The sequence below is a fragment of the Macrotis lagotis genome, chromosome 1 (assembly GCF_037893015.1).
Source record: "Macrotis lagotis isolate mMagLag1 chromosome 1, bilby.v1.9.chrom.fasta, whole genome shotgun sequence".
Classification (NCBI taxonomy): Eukaryota; Metazoa; Chordata; class Mammalia; order Peramelemorphia; family Peramelidae; genus Macrotis; species Macrotis lagotis.
In genome coordinates, this window is record NC_133658.1 from 621054474 (window position 1) to 621080097 (window position 25624).

The 25624-nt window shown below is 37.0% G+C and overlaps 1 protein-coding gene across 4 annotated transcripts in view; it reads left to right on the plus strand.

Moving 5' to 3' along the window:
* Nucleotides 1-25624, plus strand: part of MGAT5 (alpha-1,6-mannosylglycoprotein 6-beta-N-acetylglucosaminyltransferase) — a 419199-nt gene that overhangs the window by 249160 nt on the left and 144415 nt on the right. For all 4 annotated transcript variants that reach the window (XM_074215044.1, XM_074215045.1, XM_074215043.1 and 1 more), the window contains 2 exons: nucleotides 7546-7622; nucleotides 8502-8591. In XM_074215044.1, the coding sequence (XP_074071145.1) occupies nucleotides 7546-7622; nucleotides 8502-8591 (167 nt within the window). The remainder of the gene's footprint in view (nucleotides 1-7545; nucleotides 7623-8501; nucleotides 8592-25624) is intronic.

Consider the following 25624-nt stretch of genomic DNA (forward strand, 5'->3'; position numbering starts at 1 on the left):
AGAAAGTTTCAGAGAGACAATTCTCCAACCCAAAGTAATCTGGAAAATAGTGGGAAGCCTCTGTTCCACGTGCTTGGAGGGGGCAACACACCAGAGCAAAGGAGCCTTCCAGACACAGCCGTAGGACATCTGGGTCCCTGGGAGCCTCAAGTTGTGGCAGCAGAAGCAGTTTTCTGACCTGCCACCCCAGGGAGCACCAAGCACATCTTTGAAGATCAGCAGGGAGACCTTTGCTACAGTGAGTTCAAAGCCCAGGCCAGTGTGGCCCATCTCAGTGCAGCCATGGCCCTCAGGGCAGCCCAGATCCCAGGAAACACAAGCAGGCCCACACAGCCATCCAGCAGGGAGCCACCTAGCAGCTCCTCCCTGAGTGCTTAGCCCACAGAAGGTAATGGGTTGCAGGGAGACTGTTGAGGTCTGTCCTCTGTTCCTGGGACAGGACACTGGTACTTTGTCCATATTCAGACCCTGGTTGCAGTCTGGGACCCCATAGAGCAGGAACCTTCCCCATAGCCCCAGGGCAGAGGGGTGAGTTTGTGGTCATTCACAGACCAGGAGAGCAGTCAGAGCCCCCCATAAGACCTTGAAGGAACTGAGGTCCTTTCAGAAACCGAGGACCTTACAGGACCCCAAAATACTCAAAAGCTCAAGAAGTACCCCAAATCCAGGCCACAGGCTAGGGAAATGAGTAAAAAGAAAAAAAAGGAACCTGACCATAGACAATTACTTTTGTCCCTTGGAGGACCAAAACACACATTCAAAAAATGAGAAAGTTCCAGCTGCTGCATATAAATGCTCCAAGAAATATAGAAGTTGTCTCAAGCTATGACAGAGCTCAAAAAAGATTTTGGAAATCAAGCAAGGGAGGTAGAAGAAAAATTGGGAAGACAAATGAGAGAGATGCAGGAAAAACATGAAAACCAAGTTAGCAGCTTAGTCAAGGAGATCCAAAAAAAATTCTGAAGAAAATAATATATTAAAAACCAGTTTAGGTCAAATGCATAAAACACTCCAAAAAATTAATGAGGAGAAGAATTTCTTAAAAGGTATAATTGGCCAGATGGAAAAGGAGATAAGAAAGCTCTCTGAGTAAAAGCAAATCCTTCAAATGTAGAATGGAGTTAAAGGAACCTATTGATTTTGTGAGAAATCAAGACACAGTAGTTCCAACACCAAAAGAATGAAAACCAGCAGAAAATATGAAATATCTCATTGAAAAAAAATTGATTTGGAAAACAGATCCAGGAGAGATAATATAAAAATTATTGGACTACCTGAAAAGTCATGATCAGGAAAAGTACCTTGACCTCATTTTTAAAGAATTTCTGCAGGCAAATTGCCCATTACTCCTAGAAGCAGAGGATAAAATGTAAATTGAGAGAATCCACCAATTTCCTACTCCAAAAAACCCCAACCCCCCAGGAATATTATAGCCAAGTTCCAGAACTCCTAAGTCAAAAAGAAAATATTACAAGCATCTAGAAGGTCACAATTCAAACATTGTGGAGCTACAGTCTGGGTTACACAAGACTTAACAGCATCCACACTAAGGCCCCTAGGGCTTAGAATATAATATTCTGGAAGGCAAAAGAACTTGGAATACAACCAATAATCAACTACCCAACAAAACTGTACATCCTCTTACAAGGGAAAAGATGGACATTCAATGAAACAGGGGAATTTCAAGTATTCCTATTGAAATGACCAGAGCTGAACAGAATGTTTGCCCTTCAAGTACAGGACTCAGGTGAAGCATAGAGAGAGTGGAGGAGAAGGGTAAATTATGAGGAATTTAATGATGATGAACAGCGTGTATTTCTGCATGGAAAGATGATACTGATAATACTCATATGAACCTTCTCATTTAATAGAGCAGGTAGAAGGAGCCTTTATAGATGAAGCACAGGAGAGAGCTGAATTTGAAAGTACAATATATGTAAAAATGAAGTCAATGGGTGAAAGGAAAATGTACTGGAAGTAGGAAAAAGGAGAGCTAGAATAAGCTAAGATATTTCAGTTAAAAGAGTCAAGAAATAGCTTTTGCAGTGGTATGGAAGGGGGGGGAAGGTGAGAGGGAAATGAAGGAGCCTTCATTGTCATCCGAATTGGCTTAGAGAGGAAACATGCACACTCAATAGGGTATAGACATCTAGAAGAAAAAGGAGAGAAGGGGAACAGGGTGAGGTAAGGGGTGATGTGGGTGATAGAGAAGAAGGTAGATCATAGGAGAGGATATTCATATATAACACTTTTTTTTTTACTTTTTTCCAAGGTGGTGGGGTTGGATGGCCTGTCTGGGACTACAGGGCTAGGTAGTTGCTGGGTCTCTGGGGTGGGATGTAGGCCTAGGGCCTCTTGGCTCTAAGGCTGGTGCTCTGTCCACAGCACATTTTTGAAGAGGCACAGAGTGAAAGGAGAGAGAAAATATAATAGATGGTAGTGGGGAAGAATGGATGGAGGGAATTACAGTCAGCAATAGCAACTATGGAAAAATATGGAAGTAACTTCTATGATGGACTTATGATAAAGAATGTGATCTACCTGAGACAGAGCTGATGGTTTCAGAACACAGACTGAAACACATTTTTTTTCTTTTTGTCTTTCACTTTATTTCTCTTGAGGTTTTATGGTTTTGTGGGGGAGGGAGTATTATGTTTACTCTTAGAACAAGGGTATTTTAGTAATTTGTAAATAAATTAAAGAAAATTTAAAAAATAAAAAAGTTTCTTATATATTGCTTTCCCTTAATCCTAATTCCTCTTGCCAAAAATTACTAATTTATAAACAAGATTATCAAAACATGTAAAATGCTAACCTGACTTTTCCCTGCTGAGGAGAGAGAGGTGGGATGGGAAGGTGGAGGGAAATTTTGTAACTTGGAAGTATGCATGTACTTATGCATGAAAATAAATAAATAAATACTTTTTTTTTTTTTTAAAAGAGGATGGGATGGAGAAGGGAATATGAAACTAGGAAATAGAGGACAAGAAAAAACTGTTGCCCTTTACTCTTCAACTCCTTCTCTAAATCAGGCCATTTTGTCAACTAGTCTTTCATGGCCTTCTTCTGTCATGGTGTTTTTCCATAGGGTTTCTTCTTCATGTGGTCAGGCTCAGATTATTTTCTCAGTTGGAGGAGTACCGAACTCACATTCAGCAGTATGATTTCCATTCACTTTTGCAAACTGGGTCACTTTGAACTTGAATTCAGCATTGTACGAAAAGCTTTGCTGAGCCATTTCTGGGTAGATCATGCAAACAATCTAATATACTGGTAACAAATGTGAAACCATGAGTACAAAGACAACAAGCGCAGAAGAACAGTAAATGCAAGTAAAAATAATCTACAACTGCTGTATAAGATGCTCAGTTTTTAAAGCACAAGTTTTTTGAAAAAGGGTGTGTCTTATACATGGGAAAATATGGTATAAGAATAACTGGTGCTGGGGGAATGGCATGTTGGGGAGAGTTTACCACATTGCAGATTAGACTACATTATTTAAGCTCTCTTCTTTGAGAAGGCAGTGTGATGGAATGAAAAGAATATTTGATTTGAAGCTGGAGGACCTAGATCAGGATTGGACAACCTTTTTTGTGCCAAGGGTCATTTGAATATTTAGAACTTTAGTTAAACATTTAATTAAATCGCCCCTAAAAAAAACTATTAGATTTATTGAATTTTCAGTCTTGCCTACAATTGCCTTGACAACACCAGAGCACTATGGCCTTTGGGTGGGGGATTCCCTGTCACTGACCTAGATTGAGCCCTAACTCTATCAGTGGGATTTTTGTCAAGTCATTCACCTTACTAGGCTTTGGTTTTCTCCTCTATGATATATGAAAGTTGTACTAGATAATCTCAAAGGTTCCTTCCTTCTCTGCCTAAGGATAATATCCAAATTGCTAAAAGGAATATTCAATGCTGACATAAGAAACGAAAAGGAAGAATAAAGGGCAACTGGAATTCCTGTGTCGACAAAGCTGGTTCAACTTGAGGCCAGAAGGAGTACTAATGAAAAAGAAGTGACTGGTTTCAAAGGAGCCACATTTGGTGCTTCAGGTTCATGAAACAAAATGGACTAAGCACCAGACTTAACCAAAAGATGCCTGAAAGCTATGAGCAGAAGGTCCTTGTATTTCATGATGAGTAAAACTTGAGTTCAATAACTTAAAGTAATACATTTTTTTTCGGACCCCAAGATTAAGGTGCATCTTATACATGGGGAAATGAAGTGTGTACTATCCATTTTATATATCTGACTACCTGACTCCTACAAACATTTTTTTACTGGAAGATCTCTTAACCACCTCTTGTCTACCTATGTGAAGGATTTTTTAGGAAATAATGTCATCGATATATTTTCAATCCTAGGCTTACTTAGGTGTTTCTCAGACCCACTGATTTCTCCTGCCTGAAATTGAGCTTTTGGAAGGATACTTTCCATTCAGACCCCATGAGTATGTAACTAAACAGATGACAGAAAATCTATCAAGAACTAATGAATCTCTAGAGAAAGTCATTGAATTAGCCAAAAAACTGCCATTTAAGAAATCAAAAACTTTGAGCTAATTGATGTCACAGCATAGACTTGAATTTTCTCAAGTCTGCAACTCCTGTAATCATGTAGGAAGATCCAGACTGAGGGTCAAAGAAGGTAGCACTTCATTGGTTCAGAAAGTTCTTCTTTTGCTCTCAGAACAAGACTTGTATACAAAATCCTGCCTCTGACTTGGCCTGTATGACCTTGGGCAAATCATTCAACTATCCTGCACCTGACTGCTTGGCTTCTCAGACCCTTTCTAGTCAGGATTCTATGACTTTTTGAACTTAATTTGACTTTCTTAATGGAGATTCATTATTAGTCTTAACATACTCTCTTGAGGGTTTGTGAACTTGAGTTTCCTTCGAGTTTCATTATAAACTATTCAAACAGACCTTGGACAGAGGTGCCAGTCTGCCAACCATGTGTGCTGTAGTCCCTGATGATCTTAATGATTTTACCATCTTATATAGTTATTCCTGCCCTTGCCCACATCCCAGTACTAATATTTTTTGATAATAATAAGTGCTGTGAACTACCAAAAAACAAACATAGTACTGTGAATATTGGAGGGCTTTCCTTTAAAAACAATAACAACCACTACCCACACCCGTGGCAACTACTGCTACTACTAACAGCCATCTCTACCTCCAATCAATACTCACAGCCATCACCCCCACCTTTTCTCTACAGGTTATATTCTTTATACTTTATCTGGTTTCTTTCCGGCCAAATACCTTTCCTTAATTTGTAAAAACAGTGACTATGATTGCTTTTTCTTTCTCTTTTCTAATTGTGGCAGGTGGGGGGGGGAAGAAAATGGATTTTTGTTCATTTGATGAATAGATGTATAATACGTACACACACACACGTATTGCAAAATCAGAAGATAGACTGATAATGGTGGTGATAATCATAGTAATAGTATTAATTATTTATGTTTGCCCTATAGTGATTTTTTGTTGGAGAAGTTCTGAACATCTTTGATAATTGTATTGAATTATATATATAATGTTGTGTACACACACACACATAAACACACACATATATAAAAAGAGAGTGAGAGTGAATCATTGTGAAGTAACTTGATGCATCTTGTCTATGCTGATTACTTGCTGTCATAGGCAGTGGGAGGGAGGGAGAAAAAATTTGGAACTCAGAATTTTATATAAATGAATATTCAAAACTATCTTTACATGTAATTGGAAAAAAAATACTATTACAGACCAAAAAAATTTGCTACTTTCTGTACAGACCTTGTTCTGTGAACATAGATATTCCTCCTATCTTGGTTTTTATAATGCTTCTTCTCATATAGTTTATTTGAAACTATCATATTAGAATCTACCGTCATTGATGGAGTAGATAGTATATATTAGAAATCATAGCAGACCATCAAATGGTGAATGGAATGCCTGAACAAGTTATGGTATATGAATGTAAAGGAGCATTATTATCGTATCAGAAATCATGAATAGTCAGACTTAAGAGAAACATGGAAACACTTGAATGAACTGATGCTGAGTGAAGTGAGCAGAACCAAGAGAACATTGTTCACATTAGAAATAACAGAGAAGATCAACTATGATAGATGGAGCTCCTCTTAGCTGTTCAGTGTTTCAAGTACAATCCTGAGACCCATTATGGAAAATACCATCTATATTCAAAGAAAAATCTATGAAGTCTGAATATAGCACAGAGCATATTATGGTCACTTTTTAAAACTTCTTTTTATGCTTTTTCTTTCTTACTCATCTTTTCCCCTCCCTCTTAGTTCTAATTCCTCTTTCACAAAAAGGACTAATATGGAAATATATTAAACATGATTGTACATGTGCAACTTTTACCAGATTGTTCACTGCCATGGGGAGGGAAGAACTCATAAAGATGCAAATGGGTGAATGTTGAAAATTACTTTTTCATATAGCTGGAAAAATAAAATTTATTTCAAAAATCTTATCTTTTCTATCTGTTCTCTTCCTCATTCCTTCTTTAAATCCAGATTTGTAAGACTTCCCTTTTCCCTAAACATCATCACTTCTTAGTTTTATAAGGAAATATTACTCAGCATCTTGCTTTGTATTTTTTAAAAAGAATTGAGGCATTCATCTTATGTGCTAAACATTATAAACTCAAAATGGTTTCACTTTGAGCTGTACTTCAAGTTAAAAAAAATTTTTTTGAGTTCTTATGGTCATTCTGTTTGTTCCCATTACTATATTTCTGAATTTTCTCTGGTGTGATATGTATCCTTTATCTTAAGATCACAGTATTTATCTATTTATTCTCAATTCTCTTTAGACAATTCTAATCCTTACCCTTCATCAATCTCTTCTTTCCCCCTTCCTTAATCAGATCTGAAAGCAAAGTTCTTGTTGCAAATGTTAAAATTCAGTACATTCTAATTGATCCTTAATGCTTTTAACATATGTTCTCTAATGACCCTAATGGTCGAATCTACTGAAATGTTAAAATGCAAATAGCTATTGGCTTTTAACTGTTTCTCCACAGTGCAAGACATTATATAGTAAAAAGAATATGCTAATCTTTAATTTTGGAAGGTCCCTGGTGTGAAGGTCCTACCTTTCATATTCAATAATTTTGTGGCAATAGTCAAATCTTCACCTCTCTTTTTCCTCATCTGTGAAATGGGGATGATAATAATTCAACTCCTAATTCATAAGTAGCTGTGCGAATCAAATGAGATAATGTGTGCAGAATGCTCAAACCAACATATATATATATATATATATATATATATATATATATATATCATTATTAATCTTTGTTGATGTTGGATATATATATATATATATATATATATATATATATATATATATATATATATATAATGCCTTGTCAACTTTGCAGTTTCTCTCAGAATTCAACTAGTCTGTATATTTACTTGCTACTTTACCTGTAGAGCTTTTACCAATCCCACCCCACCTCTTACCATCCCCCAGAATTTCATTACTCATAATATTCTTGTCTTTTTTTCTCCATAGATATCATTAATGGAGCTCAAGAAAAATGTGAATTGCCTCCTATGGATGGCTTCCCACACTGCGAAGGAAAAATCAAGGTAAAATTAGATGGCAACTGTTCATTAGGCATCTTTGTCTTAGATTGTCTAACTTTATATTTTTCCATCTTTTTCCCCAATAAAAGAAGGTTATGGTGTTCATTTCCATTAATGAAGTGAGAACTTTAAATACTTGTGAACATCATCAGTAACTTAGGGAACTTGTGTAGCCTTGATGCAATATATTAATATTCTGTTGATGTGAACTAGTCAAGCAGTGAGCCAGAGTTCTTTTTCATGACATAATGACAAAGAAATATCATTGTTACAATCAGTGCCCAGAGCCCTTTATAAAAAGTCTCTTGATCCTGTGTTTAAATGTCACATTTGCATTTGTTTCCAAATATTTAGAAGACCCTAGGTCATTTGAATATATCTTCAATAATCATTTAAAAAAAGTTTTTTGATGTGCAAAATCTGAGGAAATATTCTCCAAGAAAATCAGAGTTGGGAGGTTTCAGAATACTGAGTTGGCCATTAAATTAGGATTATAATATTAAATATCAAGGATGTTTACATTATAGTCATCTGTGTCATCTCTGAATATTAGGTGAAAACCCTACTTGATTGGGGAGGTGGGATTTTTAGTACCTAAAAGTTAGTCACTTAATAATTTTGTTGATTGAAAAGAGTTTTGTTCACTTCAGCTTTAGTTTCTGGTTACTTGCCATCTCAGATATAAACAACTCTGTTAGGCCAGGTACAAACCAGTTTTGAATTTTTGTTACTCAAACACTGTTTTCTGCCCTCTGTTGTTCTTATCCTCACACTTGAGTGGGTCAGTTGGACTTGATTCTCCTCTCATTTCCCCTTATCTACTGGCAAATGTGCAGAAGTGTTGCTAAAGGAACAACAACGATGTTTTCATTCTCATTTCAGTGGATGAAAGATATGTGGAGAACAGATCCCTGCTACGCAAATTATGGTGTGGATGGATCCACGTGCTCTTTTTTTATTTACCTCAGTGAGGTCAGTACTGTATCTGGTGGCTTTGGGGTCAGGGGGTGATGCCTGTTTTCTCAAGTTTTCTCAAGTTGTATTCTGAATTAGAGTTACTTTGGAATGTGTATTCATTTTCAGTTGAATAGCTATATTTTCCTCCTTTAGTATCCCCTTTCCTGATGCCATACTAATAAGTTGGCACATAAGAAGTGAAATGGATATGGTTTTTACTTTCTTGCATTGTACCTGATAATTTCAGAATCATCTTACAGGAGCTTGAGCACTTAGAATTAGAAAATTAGGAAATGTTAGGATCAGAGAGGCACCTTAGAGATCATCTGATCCAGCTGCTCCCGTCTTATTTTATTTCACATTTATTTCATTTTTGTTGTGGACTTACAATGTCATTGGTGGAGGTAGTTTCTTCCATGGATGGAGACAAACTACTTTCTGTAATTTATAGTCTGAAAGAAATGCTTGAGGTCATTCAGAGTCAGCGACTCACCCAGTTTCTCAGACCCAGTGTATATCAGAGAAGGGATTTGAACCCAGTTCTCCCTCACTTCAATTTTGTTCTATATCTGCTAATATATTTTAATCTTTCCCCTTCATTTTTATATGCAGAAAATAAGATTCAGAAGTGTTTTAACTAACTTTGTAACTGAGCCAGGGCAGGATTTTTTTCTATTATTACCATTCTGCTTCTCTACCCAGACTATTTTTTCCTATTCATGTCATTTGTTAAAGGTCAGATTTATTATCTCCCTTTCGTCTCCAGGAACCAATTCTTAAGGTGGTAACCTAAGATCTAGGTCAAAGACAAGGCCAGAATTCAGTCTAGGTTTTATAGTGACATGGTCTAACTCATTGGGCAGTTGGCTTTAGTGGATGAATATAGAGTCAGGAATCAGGAAAATATATCTTCTTTAGTTCAAATCTGGTCTTAGATGCATACTAGCTTTGTGTCCCTGGACAAGTCACTTAATCCTGTTAGCCTCAATTTCCTCATCTCTAAAATGAGGTGAAGAAAGAAATGGCAAACTACTCCAATCTCTTTGCCAGGAAAATCCCAAATGGAGCCACAGGATCAGACTCTGTTGAAAATGTCTCAACACCATTCTGTCTCATTCCTGCTTCGAAGATTTTTTCCCCCTGAGCAAAGTCAGCTGACTACTCTGACAAGCTTTCAATTAATGTGACCAAGTTACTTGAACTTGAATTCTGGGGATTTGTTAGCTACCACCAGAGGGATTTTGCCCTGCCCCCCCCCCCCCACTGTATCTTTGTTCACTCTTCAATATGACTAAATCATATTAATAGCTCTCTGATCATTCTAGGCCAGTGGGAAATGCCTCAGTTTGATAATGAATAAAGCTGAATAAAATACTTTGGCCCCACTTCTTCCTTAAGAAATTCTTATTTCCTCTCTTGTGTCATGATGGAAATGATAGGAGGGGGTCTGTCCTTCAGCCTGTAGAACAATTTGGCGTTCTTATATAGATTTTATAGCCCAGATTTCTGTCCTTTTTTTACCTTTGAGGGTTATCTTCACATCAGAAGAACTCTGAGTTTAAAAAAGGGGAAGGAGCAACTTGCCATCTTTAATCCACCTTTATATCTCTCTGGTTGAACGCTACCCCATGAAAAGGAGGTGGCTCAGGTTGAGTATTCCCTCCTTCCAAGTCACAAGTATCCATCCCCCCACACACTGGAGGTGGTAGCATGATGGAGAGGTGAAAGTGAACTACTCCTTAGTGAACCAGCCAGGAGGCTAGTATAACCTGCAGGGGAAACAGAGAAAGCAGGAAAATGGCCAGAAAACTTAGTCACTTTGAGAGGTTACTTTAGCACCTTCTGGAGTGGATTTACAAACACTTTTACAAATATTTTCCCTTTTTTTGTGGATATAAACTTCCAAGCATCATACATCTCATTTTTTCCCCCTACCACTCATTGTCTTAAGTGGTTGCCAATGTGAAAGTGAAATTGTGGTTGCTAATAAAATCACACTAATGTTTGAAGTATAAAAGTTAAATGGGTGAACGTTGAAGATTAACTGCATTGTCGCTGATTTTTTTCCCTTTAACAAAGTTTCCCTTTAACATGATCACCCATTAACCAAGGCCACTATTTAGTCACCATGACTCCGGAGCTAATGATTGTTGAAATGTCTTTGTAAATTTCCAACTTTGTCAGTCTAATTTTCCTAATTAACAGACTTTTGTAAATTGATATTTATGGTATTTCTTTTGAAATGTGTTTTCAGTTTGGGCTTTGTAATGTGTATACCCTTTCATTTCCTTGGGGTATGGAGGTAATACTGTCACACTTTAGATATGCCTCCAGTCTCATGAGAAGTCAATTATAAACACCCTTTTCACCCTCAGGGAGAAGGTTCCTTATTCAATTTAATTTTCAAGTCTTCTTTTACCTTGTAGTTTGAGAATTTAGTCAGAATCCAATCTCACTGATTGACAAGCCTAGCTAATTTCATGCTCTTCTAAGGGTTTATATATTACAATGTGTTTCTCCTAAGGTAAGGGCATTGTCAACATTTCCACTCAACATTCCTGGCCAAGTTCTAGAAGAAAGAGCTTTCTGATTTAGCCCCACTCAAAAAAAAAAAAAAATAGGTGCAAAGCATATCTATCTCCCTTACTATGCTACAAGTAAGTTGTATATTTTTTCCTATTCCTGTCTGTCTCTATCCATAAAACAGACACCAAATAAGAAATGGACATGGTTTTGTTGATGGAAGTAACATCCACAGAAAAGTTATAATGCTGTCTACTTTGCTGTTGCTTTTTAAGGGCCAAACTCCAAGAACTCTTTCTTCCCCCCCCCCTCATTTTTTAATCCCATATTATCCAAAAATATCCCCTAACAATAACCTTCTTCACTTTTATATTGGCTAAAGATATAACCTTCATTATTATATAGCCAGTGCCACTATATCCAGGTGGTTTGGTTGATTCTTGTTCTTCCTTATCGAACAAGACTAAAATGACACCACCACAGAGACAGATTACAGTGTATCCAACTGTGGCTGATCAGACCAATATAAACTTGGGCACAAGCTACCACAGAATGGGCACAAATAATCCATGGGAAACTTGGGGTAGATTCACTAAAGTTATATATGACACGTTTCCTTTGAATTTCTTCAGTTTTGCCCTTCTCACAGAGCGCAGCCAGTACTGGTGTCTCCCAAGTGGTACAGTCAGTTCTAAAGTTCTTCAGTGAGACCCTCAGGATGTCTCAGTATTGCTCCTTCTGACCCCCTTGTCAGCACTTGCCTTGTGTGAGTTCTCCATAAAATAGTCTTTTTGGCAAGTGTACATCTGGCATTCTTACAACATGATCAGCCCTTTGTAGTTGCACTCTGTAGTAATATTGGACTGCTAGGCAGTTATAACTCAAGAAGGTTAAACAGTGTCTGGTTTCTTCTCCTGCCAGGTGATCTTGAGAATCTTCCTAGAACAATTTAAATGGAAGTGATTCAGTTTCCTGACATGACACCAGTAGACAGTCCCATTTCACAAGCTAGAGCAATGAGGTCAGAGCAATGGCTCTGTAGATCTTCAGTTTGGTAGTCATTCTAATACCTCTTCTCTCCTGCCCTTTCTGTCCAAATACATGAAGCCTTGATATACTCTGCCTTTTTCTTCCAACACATTGCCCCAACTCTCAGTCCCACATCTTTTCTTTAGTGTCTTCCATATACTGGCTTCTTCTCTGTTGTCTTCAAAAAAGCAACAACACCTCATTTGAAACTGCCATTACTGCTAGCTATTGCCTTATATTTCACCTCTCCTTTTTGAGAAAGTGAGTCTTCTACACTAGATGCCTTCACCTTCTCTTTGCTGCTTCTTCCAAACCTTTTGCAGTTTGACTGCGTACTTCATTATTCAGCTGAACTCTCTCCAAAATTGCCAATGATCCCTTAATTTCCACATTTTTAATAGCCTTTTCTTAGCTTTATTCTTTTTGACTCTGATGCAGTCATTTTCTGTCTTGAAAATTCCCTTCTCCCCAGGTTTTTGTGACCCCATATCTATCAGTTCTACTTGTGACCCCCATATCTATCAGTTCTACTTCTACCTCTCAGTCAGGTTTCTTCCTGTTCCCTCTCCTCTTTTCCTTCTATGTTATTTCACACGGTAATCTCATTAATTCTTAGAGGTTCAGTTATTGCCTCCATGCAAATGATTACTAGTGTTCCTCCTGCATTTCAAGACTGTATCACCTTTTAGACATCTCCAACTGAATATCCTGTGGGAATTTCAAGCTGGTTATTTCTAAAACAGTACTCATTGTTTACTCCTTTCCTCTCCCCATGCTCTACCTTCTTCTGGATTTCCCTCTTGGAGATACCACCATCCTCCTGGACACTCAGATTCTTATCGCCCTCAATTCCTTACTTTCAGTCACTCCACAAATAGACCTTCTGCTGCCAGATGTTGTTATTTCAATCTTCACAATACATCTTATATACTTCTCTTTGTTTCTACTCACAAAGTCACTACTGTAGATTAGCTTTTATTACCTCACCCCTGAATTTCTGGTTTGTCTCTCTGCCTCAACTTTCTCCCCACGTCAATTCATCTTTCCCTCAGCTGCCAAAGTAATTTTCTAAAATCTCAGATCTGACCATGTTATAATCTCTAACTCCCCAATCAGTAAATTCCCTTGGTTCTTTATTATCTCTAAGATCAAATATAATGCCCTCTTATTGACCTTTTCACAACCTGATGCTTCTGTGCTTTTTCTCTCATTCATACATTCTGTTATCCAACTACACTCGCTTTCTAGATATCCCTCAAATATAACACTTTCTTTGCCCTTACACTGTTACCTTTACCTAGACTGCACTTGTTCTTCATATTTGTCTTTTAATTTTCCTGACTTCCTTCAAGATTCAACTCAAATCCCATATATTTGCAGGACAGTGCTGGGCCCCTTCCTTCAGACCTTCTAACTCTATACATATCTTGTATGTGGGTAGTTATTTACATGTTTCCATCATTAGAATATGACCTTTTTTTTCTCATTCATTTATTTATTCTTATTTTGTACAAATAATTTTTTATATATCACTAAAATATTCTTGTTTAAGAGTAAACATATAAAACTCCTCCCCCCCCAAAAAAAAATATAGACCCTCATGGACGATAAAGTAAAGGGGAGAGAAAAAAATTAAAAGAAAAGAAAAAAATAATAATCATAATTGTAGGTATGGCCAGGTGGCGCAGTAGATGGAGCACTGGCCCTGGAGCCAGGAGCACCCGAGCTCAAATCTGGCCCCAGGCACCCAACAGTCACCCAGCTGTGTGACCCCATGCAAGCCACCCCAACCCCACTGCCCTGAAAAAAACAAAAAAAGACATAAAATAATAATAATAATAATAATAATGATAATGATAATAATAATAGTAGGGGTGGCTGGGTGGCAGACAGAGCACTGGCCCTTGGGTCAGGAGCACCATTGCCATTGCTGATCGCAACTCCCTCCATTCGTACTTCACCACTACCATGTACTATATTTTCTCTCTCCTTTCACTCTGACTCTGCTGTAGGGTACCTGAGTGACACAGCAGACAGATCCCTCACCCTGGGGCCAAGAGGCCCGAGCCCACTTACCACCCCTTAGACCCAGCATCCATCCAGTCCTATGGTCCTGGACAGGCCATCCAATCTCAGCCCCTTGCAAGAAGTAAAAAAAAGAAAATGTGTTATATCTGACCACTCTCCCCCAATGGTCCATCCTCTCCTCCATCACTCACATCACCCCCCTTCCCCTTGTCCCTCTTCTCTTCTTCTTACTCCAGATGCCTATACCCCATTGAGTCTATATGCTGTTACCTTTCCTAGCCACCTCTGATGATAGTGAAGATTCCCTCATTCCCCCTTGCCTTCCCCCTTCCATATCATTTCAATAGCTCATTGTAATAAAGAAAAATCTTATTATATGAAATAGCTTATTCCTCCTCTTCTTTTTCCATTTTTACACCACAATATATCTTCAAATTCAGCTTTCTCCTGTGTTTCATCTATAAAAGCTCCTTCTACCTGCTCTATTAAATGAGAAGGTTCATATGAGTATTATCAGTATCATTTTTCCATACAGGAACGCATGTAGTCCATCATTATTGAGTCCCTCATATTTTTCCCTTCTCCACTCTCTATGCTTCACCGGTATTTGAAGATCAAGCCTTCTGTTCAGCTCTGGCCATTCCAACAAGAACATTTGAAATTCCTTGGTTCATTGAAAGTCCATCTTTATCCCTGGAAGAGGACATTCAGTTTTGCTGGGTAGTTGATTCTAGGTTGCATTCTAAGCTCTTTTGCCTTCCAGAATATTATATTCCAAGCCCTACGAGCTTTTAATGTAGTTGCTGCTACGTTCTGTGTGATCCTGACTGTAGCTCCACAATATTTGAATTGTGTCCTTCTGGCTATTTGTAATATTTTCTCTTTGACTTGGGAGTTCTGGAACTTGGCTGTAATATTCCTGGGGGTTGTATTTTTTTGCATCTCTTTCTCTGGGAGATCGGTAGATTCTCTCAATTTTTATTTTGCCCTCTGCTTCTAGGATATCAGGACAGTTTTCTTGTAGTAATTCTTTGAAAATAATGTCAAGGCTCTTTTCCTGGTCATGACTTTCAGGTATTCCAATAATTTTTAAATTATCTTTCCTAAATCTGTTTTCCATATCAGTTGTTTTTTCAATGAGATGTTTCACATTTTCTAATAATTTTTCATTCTTTTGGTTTTGCAGTATTGTGTCCTGATTTCTGGTAAAATCAACAACCTCCCTCAGTTCCATTCTTTCTCTGAAGGATTTGTTTTCCTCAGAGAGCTTTCTTATTTCCCTCTCCATCTGGCCAATTCTGTTTTTAAAGCATTCTTCTCCTCAATAACTTTTTGAACTGTTTTATCCATTTGACTTATGCTGGTTTTTAGCATGTTATTTTCTTCAGCTTTTTTTTTGGGGGGGGGATTTCCTTGACTAAGCTGCTGACTTCATTTTCTTGTTTTTCCTGCATCTCTCTCGTTGCTTTTCCCAGTTTTTCTTCTGTCTCCCTCACTTGATTTTCAAAGTCTTTTTTGAGCTCTGTCATAGCCTGAGCCCAATTTCTGATTCTCTTGGAGTCTATAAATTCAGGAGCTTGGACTTCCTCATCTTCAGATTGAGTGTTTTTATCCTTCTTGGGATCACAGGCAAAGTACTTCTCAATGGTGTTCCTCTTTTTTCTCTGCTTACTCATTTCTCCAGCCTGTGCCTGGTTTTGGGGTGCTTCCTGAGCTTTTGAGTATTATTGGGACACCCTCACAAGGGTCTCCGTATGTGAGACTGTCTTCCCTTCTGGTCTGTGAATGACCACAAGCGCACCCCTCTGCCACGGGACTGAGGTGGGAGGGGCCCTGCTGTTCTATGGGGAGGCCTAAACTGAGATCAGGATCTGAATGTGGTCAGAGCCCCATAGTCCTGTTCCAGGGACAGAGGACAGAGCTTGGCAGTCTCTCTCTACTCCCTTCCCTAGGCTCAGCACTCATGACCTGGGAGCTCCTGATTACCAGCTCTGCCTGCTTCTGGTTCCTGGATCTGGGCTGCTGTGGCCATGCTACTCGCTGTGTGCCCTGAGAGCTGAGCTTCACGTGCTCGCTCTGGCAGAGGTACCCCCACTGATCCCCCAAGTTGTGCCTGGTGCTCCCTGGGGTGTAGGTCAGGAAACCGCCCCCACTTCTGTGAGCTGTGGATCCCAGTGCCCTGGGGCTGCCTCCAGGAGGCTGAAGGTCCTTTGCTCTGGCAGGCTACTCCTCCAACCCCATGGAGCTGAGCCTTTCCACTCTTTTCCAGGTTACCTTGGGTTGGAGAACTACCTCACTGGGTCCCTCTGCGGATTCTGTCTCTCGAAAATTTAGTTAGAGTCCTTAGCTTATAAATTTTGATCAAGAGCACCTAAGAGATGGTCCTCTCCTGTCACCATCTTCGCTCTGCTCCAGAATGTGAGCTTCTTGTAGGCAGGGAACTGGTTTTGTCTTTCTTTGTATTCCTAATGTCTATAGCAGTGCTTGATATGTGGCTGTGGTCCTTTGTTTTCTGAGAGGACCCAAGTAATAACACTAGGTTAGAGGCTTATAGTGTGTCCTACTGTGGCTGATCAGAGCATTAGAAACTTGGAATGTTCTATCATTGGTCAGTCAGAAATAGTCCATGTGAACACCAAGTGGATTCTCTAAGCTTACATAGCTTCCATTTCCTTTGAGTTGCTTCAATTTTGCTTTGCTCAAAGAGCTCAGCACCCTCTCTGATGAGGGCAAACCATGCTGGGCAGTCCAATGCCAGTGTCTCCCATGCTACTCAAACAATTCCAGAGTTTTTAAGAGAGACCTTGAAAGTATCTTTATATTGCTTTTTCTGACATCCATATAAGTGCTTGTCTTGTGTGAGTTCTCCATAAAATAGTCTTTTTGACAAGTATAACACCTAGTATTGTCTTAATAAATGATTGTGAATTGTTTAATCTCTAGTAAAGGAAGATAAAACTTTTAAGAATTTTTAAACTATCTGGTCACATATAGACTTTTCCCAGACCTTATTTATATGCAGGCTTGATATCCATTTTTGAGAGGCTGTATGGATTAAGTTCAGAAGCATGGAAATGGCTGGGAGGAGATTTAATTCTGCTCCCCCCATTTTCTGAATTCATGGAATCCTTCAAGAACGCTTCTCATCTTGTTTGCTTTCTTCTCAAATTCAAAACTTGGGTAAAAGAGGAAGAAGGAATTACAATTTAGTTTGGGTAACTATTCAGGTCGTTTTGTTTTCTCTACCTCAAATACCAATATGGTTATTATAGGATGGGTAGGATAGTACTAAACTAACCAAGTAAAGCATTTATTAAACTTCCTCAGTGTGTTAATCTTGGGGGATACAATTAAAAGTAAAACCAGTCCCTCCCCTTCAGGAGTCTACAATATAATGGGAGACAATATGTAATATAGTATATACAAACAAGAAATGCAGTGGGTTGATTTGATTGGAGAAAAGGCATTCTAACCCCTGAGAAAGGGCACAAGCATTAAGGACACTTGATGGGCTTTGTAGCTGAGATTTGAAAAAAAAGGCAGGTATGAGAAGAGTCAGAGGTGATCGAAGAGGGTATTCCAAGAATGGAATATAGCCAGAGAACAAGCACAGAGAAGACCAGAATAGAGAGAAATCAGTCAGGAGAAATGCAATTAGGGTTTCTGAGGTTGGAAAAATTCCCGTTTCTGTCCATCTTTTCTAAAGCAGCCAGGGAACAGTGCTCCTCAGAGGAATATAGAATATGATCTGGACAGAATTTGTAACAAGGCAATGTTTGCTGTCACTGAAGGAGAGCTGAATGTCCCAACCATTAAAAAATAAATGCTAAACTAGTGGAGTACTGAAATGTTAGTGACTTAGGGCATCTTAGGATAGCATGTGAGCAGCAGCTTTCAAAGCATGGCTGATTAATTCCCATGTGACAAACCATGGAATTCAGGTGGTATTATGACCCTCAGGGAAGATGCTGCTGGATTACTATGACTGGTGCTTCAGAGTTATCCTTTTGATTTCTCCCTCATTTCCCTTTCAATTACTAATGGTTTTAATTCAATTGCTACATTTTTTGAATCCATGTTCTTTCTGCCATTCATAGGGCCATTACCCTAGTCCAGTCTTTCATTATCTCTTTCCTGGGCTGTTGTGATAATCTCCTGATTTTTCTCCCTGCCTCCAGTCTATCCTCTAATCAATTACTAAAGATTTATTAAGCTCCTTAGGGAAAAGGTAGGTCTTGCCTCAAAAAGCCGATAATCTAATCAAAAACCTTCCACTCTGGTCTTCCTACAACAGTGTTAACTCCACATTTATTCTCATCTCTCTCTCTCTCTCTCTGTATGTTTTTAATTATACCTCTTTATAAACACTACAGTCCTCTTACTATCCCTGAACTCAACATTACAATCTTGGAATGTCTATTTTACCATTCCAAGAATTCCTTCCCACTTCACCTCCACCCCAGTTTCCTCCCTGCTGTCTACCCTTAGTTGGTGCTCTCTCTTCGGATTATGTTCAGATCTTTTATATTATAAATATTGTATACCTGTTAAACTATTATACCTCCCTTCCTTCCCCAGATAAATGTTGTCTATTTTAGAATCCTTAGAACCTGTTTCATTTTTGTCTTTGTATCTCTGGTGTATAGCACATGGTGGTCAGTGCTTAATGCTTTTGTGAATTGAATTCTTAATTCTGGGTGTGGAGGGGACTATAGGGTGGAGGATCTAAATAGGAGTCTGTTAGTATTCCAGTATTACTCTTTCCAGGGATTATATGCCACTCTTTGTCATTTAGAATGGCTTGGGCTTGATATCTGCTCTACTGCTGCACTGGTGTCCTTTGAAATTATGGATATCTACCTCTTTGCTGTAGCTTAACTCCTGTATGAGTGATAGCCCTTCCTTCTTGTGTGAGCTTCTTGTGAGTTGGGTCTTATTTTTCATCTTTGTATTCGAGTTTAGCTCAATCTTGTTGCATAATGAATGCTTAATGAGTTCTTTTTCATTCATCCATTCTGAAATGTAGTTGCTTGTAGTTTAGACAGAAGAGTCTTTTGTCTAAAACATACATGCAGTTTGAGCTTGAGATTATTATAGCCTTGAAACAGAACTAAATCACAGAGGGGGTAACTGTGGAAAGAATCTGTTCTAGGCCTTGTACCAAAGGCTGAGTATACAAAGAACAGTAAAATATAGTCTCTGTTCTCAAGGAGCTTACATTTTAACATTTAACCCCACTGGCCCTCAGTTTCCTTTTCTGCAAAATTAAGGGACCATAATAGATGACAGAGTACCCATGGTAAGTGCTATATGATGAATATGTAAAGTAGAGCCTCCCTAGTGGAAAGGGAGACTGGAGTTTTGTTTTGAAGTAAAGCATGGAAAAATAACTTGACAGAGGCCAGCTCATTAGTGACAACAGAATAATCTCCTTCTTTCTGAATCTTTCTCCTTTGATCTTGTCTGGTTTCTAGCAATAAAGGGGCAGGCAAGACATTCCAGGAAAGAAAAATGGTATGAAAATAGGAGGGAGGACTGAGAACTTCCTGGGGCAGTAGAGATGATGATGTCATTCTCATAGTCAAATACATAGACAAGTTTTGCAGGAATGGAAGGTCTAATAGAAGATGCATGCTTTTAGAGAGAGTGGCAACCCTGTGTCATTAATTATTTCATATCTTTTTGTAATTTCAGTATCTCTGTCTTTCATTGAATTATGTAGCAATCTATATGTAAGATATCACTAAATTCGTCATAAAAGATGACCAGAACTACTTCCTTCCTCTCTCTATAGATATCTTAGATCACCTCTATTACTCCTTTATTTCTTCCATTCCTCCATGCTCTTGTATCCCACTGTCCTTCAGTTCTTCATCCCTTTAAGCCATCTTTGTTCTCCTTTTTAAATTTTATTTGAAATTTTGTAACCCAAGTTAGATTTTATAGTTCAGTAAAGATCCATATCATGTTGAAGAATGACTTCCTGGCTCTTTTATGACTTTCAAAAATAATGATAAAGGAGGAAAAAACTTAAATTACAATTCCATCAACTGTTGAAACCAAAAGAAGTTTTGTCCACTTTGCTAGTTGTTGCTGTGTTGTAGATTAGCTCAAGTCTTAGTGCAGTTTTGATACATTTAAGGTATAATGGCTTTAAGTGGCACTAAGACTTTGGGGACACTATATAATAAAGTCTCTCTTATTTTTGTATGAACTATATTCTCAGTTTATAGAAAAATTCTAATTCAGGTTAATTTTCTCTGATTATTCAGTATTCTGATTCCTTCCCTAGTTTGCTGATATATTCAGTAACTAGTTCCAATTTGGATTTTTGTTCCAGGGGAAAAAAAAGATAAGTCTTTTCTGAAGACTGAGAAGAAGGAAGAGTTAAGGGTGACAGGAAAATAAGGAAAATACAAACCAAAGTGAAATATAAATCATCTTGTATTATCCAGTATTTTAACTATTTGTACTTTTCTCTTTTTAACTGCTTCATACAGTAAAATTCTAGTGCCTACTTGGTGCAAAGAAAGAAGCCAGGTATTAGATCAAGAAATGAGTCTCTTATTTTTAAGATCTTTGAAGTACACAGGATGAAATTGCAACTAGAAGGAACAATAAAGAGCATATACAACTGGGCAGGAATATCATGAGGATATGAAATAGGAAGATATGTTATGCCAGACATCATCTCCTTGTATAGATTAAAAGGTGCCTATTTTTGAGGATTTAATTTGAAGGATTTTTGAGGATTTAATTTGAAGAATTTTGAGGATTTAATTCAAAGAATATGAAGGTAAAAACCTTTCAGTATCCCCTATAAAATGGGATTGTAAACAACTCTCCATCCCACAAATAAGAGGTAGAGATAAATATAGCAAACCCAGAACTAAAAGTATCACACAAAATCATTTTCATTTTATGTTTTAATATATGCTTTTAAAGCAATTATGTTTCAACTTGTGGGAATGTGAAAAATCCATCTGCTTTCTTTGATTTAGTTTTTAAATATGAAAATGTTTATTAGGATTTCTGGTTTTTGTAGTTTTCTCATCTAGAAAGTTTTATATCTCATATCTTTTATATTATTTGTCGATATTTTGAAAGGGAGGGACAGGCATATACAGAGGTCATTACACAAAAGATCAAATAAGTAAGTATAAATGTTTGTATAAAGTAAGTATAAATGATTGACTATATGAACATGCCTCTAAATATTAGCTTGAACTCTACTATTATGTCTTTGTTCTAAGAGGCATTATGATGCAATACAGTATTATTGATTGTCAGTGAGGGGAGACTGAAGTTTAAATTCTACCTCCTATTTCTTACTTGATTGATTTAGTTAGTAATTTAACTTCATTAAACCTTATTTACCTCATTTATAAAATGATGATGAGAGTAATTTAATTTAAGATTATTGTAAAGGTCAGATACAATGTTTGTAAAAGTGCTTTGCAATCCATAACGCTATATAATTATCAGCTATTATTATTCTTTCCCTTTAAACTTTTGCACTTTCAAAATGTGTAAAAACAAAGCAAAACTAAAACAAAATATAAAGTCTGTATTGTAAAAATAAATTGATTATATACTTCAGCATTCTGCAAGTTAGATTTCATCCTGATTTTTTCCCCAGTGGGTTCCTGGAATGAACTCTTCTTTTCTTCCTTTATAGCCTTAGTAAACCTGATTATAATTTTTAGTAATTACAAACTTGTGCTTATTTGGTTGCTGACTGTCCCATGATGTGCCAGTTCCCATTGAATTATTGTTATGATCCCTCCATTCTTTATTCTTGGAGTAGGCTAAGCCCTTCTCAAACTTTTTTAATTCATTGATTTTCTTTCTACAGAAAATATTAGTCTTAGAATATCTCTGTGAAGTAAGGAAATAGGATAAATTAATCCTATTTTACAGAAGAGAATGCTTAATTTTTGGTTCTAAAGAGTACATTTGTATTCTTATCAATTCATTTTGAAGTAGATCATAAAATTATAGAATCTTAGGGTTAAAAGGGTCCTCTGAGATTATTTTTGCTTGGGTAGGGAGGGTACTAGTTTACCCCTAATTCCTCTAACTCCTAGAATCTGTGATTCTTTGAGCTCTTAGCCACAGCATGAATCCCCTCTACTCAGTCTTGTACAAATGATTGTACAGTCTTCAAACAAAACATCTTTGTTGTAAACTTATATTCAGATCATTAAATATTTGAAATTAGTTCACAATGCCTGACTTCATCCCTACAAAATGAACTTTAATTGTCCTAATTTTTCTGATGGTTCAAATGTACCACTGATTTGGCAACTAACCAAAAAAAAAAGAATTGGAAAACAATCTTCTCTAGAATCCTGGATGTTCAAATACTCCAAGTGGAAGGAATCAGTGACTGATTCATTAGGCAGTTTTACATTTCTGGAACACTGGGGAAATAATTTTCTCTATCTTTGTGAATCATGTAACTACCTCTGTTATGAAAATGGGGACCCATAAAATAATTATTATGAATGTCATTGTTTCAGGTATATTAACTTAGCTCTCTTCAGAGCTCTTAGAATCTGCTTCCATTGCTGTGATCTTTCAATGAGTTTAAAATGAATTTCTTAATTCATTTGGCTTACTATGTATGTACACATTATCAGTATATTTCCTAGCTACTTAGTCCTCCCATCTTTCCTAGCTTCCAATTTTGTGACTCTTCTTTTAACCAGTCTTGAAGCTGATGACATATATTTCTAAAACTCCTCAGGCTTTTATGTCCCTTTATAACACTTACTTGTCTTGGAATTACAGTAGTTCTGAATGAATGAATCTTCAGAGTGATTGAACACTAGAATTATAATAGGTAAAAACTGTTGATTCATACAACAATTTGGATTGTGTGTGTGTGTGTGTGTGTGTGTGTGTGTTTGTGTGTGTGTGTGTGTTAGTGTTGAGGGTGGGGAAAGACTGTTTCATAAAGGAACAAAGAAACAATTTCATGTCTTACTCATCAATCTGTTTCTTATATCTAGTGAACAACAGGCATAAAGTCTTTGCCCCTTTCAGTTCTCCCTTGGCAGTATGTAAAACTAATATTGGCTGAACATGCTATTAACCTTGGGTTTAAATTCAGCGTACTTAATCCCATGATTAATGCCAAGATTAATGCCCAACAGCAAAGGTTGAAAGCTTAAATGTTTGTGAATACGAGCATGAAATGAAATCCTAATAACCAGTACAATGATTTGGATTTATGGGCTGTGTTGGCTGCTAAAGATAACTTGGAAATGGTGTTGCATGGAGTAATTTGTCAAAGTGGTCAGTAATGAAGAATTGACTGTTTATGATGCAGGAGAAAAAAAAATCTGAATGAAGAATGCAGCTCTCTGATTTTTAGTGTAACGGGCAGCATTTCACTGAGACTTGCTTGTATGAGAAAAATATTCTTAATTTTAAGGTTTTTAACAGTTCAAAATTTGAATTCTCCCATTAGTGAGCTATAATGGACCCCTCAGCAGAAGTATGGGTGTATACTTTTATAATATTCCCCTCACTCTGAATCTTCTATTTCTCTATGTTTATTTATAGTTCTTATCTTAAATCCTATACATACTCACATACATACCCATATATTCATACATACTCAAAGTTACCATGATTATCAACTGCATTACCAGTTCTTTGGTGAAATTAAAGTAAATATAAAAGTAAACATTTGTTCCAATTATTACTCATTATTTAAGGTTCACTCTAAGTTCTACCTTCTCCATGAATCTTCTTTCCAGTCTGTCAGTCCACATTATTTCTTTTCTCTAAACTTGTATTGTAATTGAGTCAACAGTGTGTAATCAGTTGCTGTAATTTTCTCTTCTTAATTAGGTATGTTGGTTCCTCCCAAATTAGTTTAGCAAGCTCCTTGAGGACAGGAAGTACATCTTATGTTTCTCACCCCCCTCCAAAAAAAGTCCACAATCCTGGACATAAAGTAGTTGCACAATGACTACCTGCTAATTGATTGAGTCTCAGAAATGGTCTGTGGTATGCTGATAGTGAAGCTAGGATCATAATTAAGAGACTTCCATAGTATAAGACTGTTCCCAAAGTCTTAATGAAGTTTTAAGTTATTAAGATTTAAAAATGCTTTAGTCAGAGACTAGGATTATATAGGTGTCTCATAAGTCTTAATGGAGTTTTAAGCTATTAAAGCTTAAACTATTAAAGCTTCAAATTGCATTAATATTTCTGGGACCCTCCCATATATGATCTTGGTCCCTGACTAAAGTTCCCCCCCCTACAAAATTGACATATTTTGATCAAAATTACCAGTTAGTGAAGACACCTGTTCTGTTTAACCAAAATTGGAATCAAGCTAATTATGATAGACAAATTATTGAAACCTGTTGTACTATTGTCTCTTGAGTTTATTTTCTGAAACATTGCAAATCAGAACACAATAAAAAAATCCCAATGAAACATTCCCTCCCTACACTGCAAAGAAAAACTCTGAATATTTCAAATATCCCCCAAATCCCTTTGGAAGTAATCCAAACCATCCAGACCAGATTTCAGGTAAATGATTGAACTTAATTTAATTTGAAATGTGCTTCTTAATTGAAAAATATACATAAGATCCTACAAAAATTTCAGGTCTAAGTTGTCATTTATTTGTTTGAACAAAGGAGTATACTAATCTTTGCAAAAAGAGAGAGGACTAGAATTGAAATGAATAATTAATTCATTCAGAAGAAAAAGTCTAGAAAATGTGCACTTTTGAGAAATGACAAGAAAATCTTTCTTTATACATCATTGTATACATGTATTCATTGACTCTCCTGGTTTTTGACATGATTTTATTCTTCCCTTATCATCCCACTTCTATATTCCAATTTGATTTGTATATTTCCTTTGTCTCTTTCCTTGTTAATTTAATAGAATATGTCCTTATTATGGCCCATACAAATGTGACCTAACTTTGATCTTTTTGGAGATATTTGTGCCCCCCCCCAAAGGATAATTTCTTTGATATCTATTATTTATTATTGCTATTATCATTATAAATACTCACAGAAACATAATTTTATCATCTTTTGAAATGGAATTGTCAAACACCACTTTTATTTTCTGTATTCTCTCTGAGAAAACTTGATTTATCGAGCATCTCCAGAAAATATATATTGGGTTCCACTGTTCTAACTACTTCATTTTTTAGCCTGAAGCCAATGCACTAAAAGATTGTTTTCATGTTGAATGAATTTTACCCTAGGTCATTTTAGGAATGATCTGGCTTACTTTTTTAAATGACCATGTTCTTTATGGCCTAGTGTTGATAACATGAATCTTAAGTTGGTTTTTAAGAGAAATTTGCAGATTAAGGGCATTGAGTTACAAGACTTTGACAGTATTTTCTCAAAATGCCATTAATTGAAGCCATTATTTTGGAAAATGTTGCTCATTTAAGAGTTGTTTGTTTCAGCGCTTGGAATTAT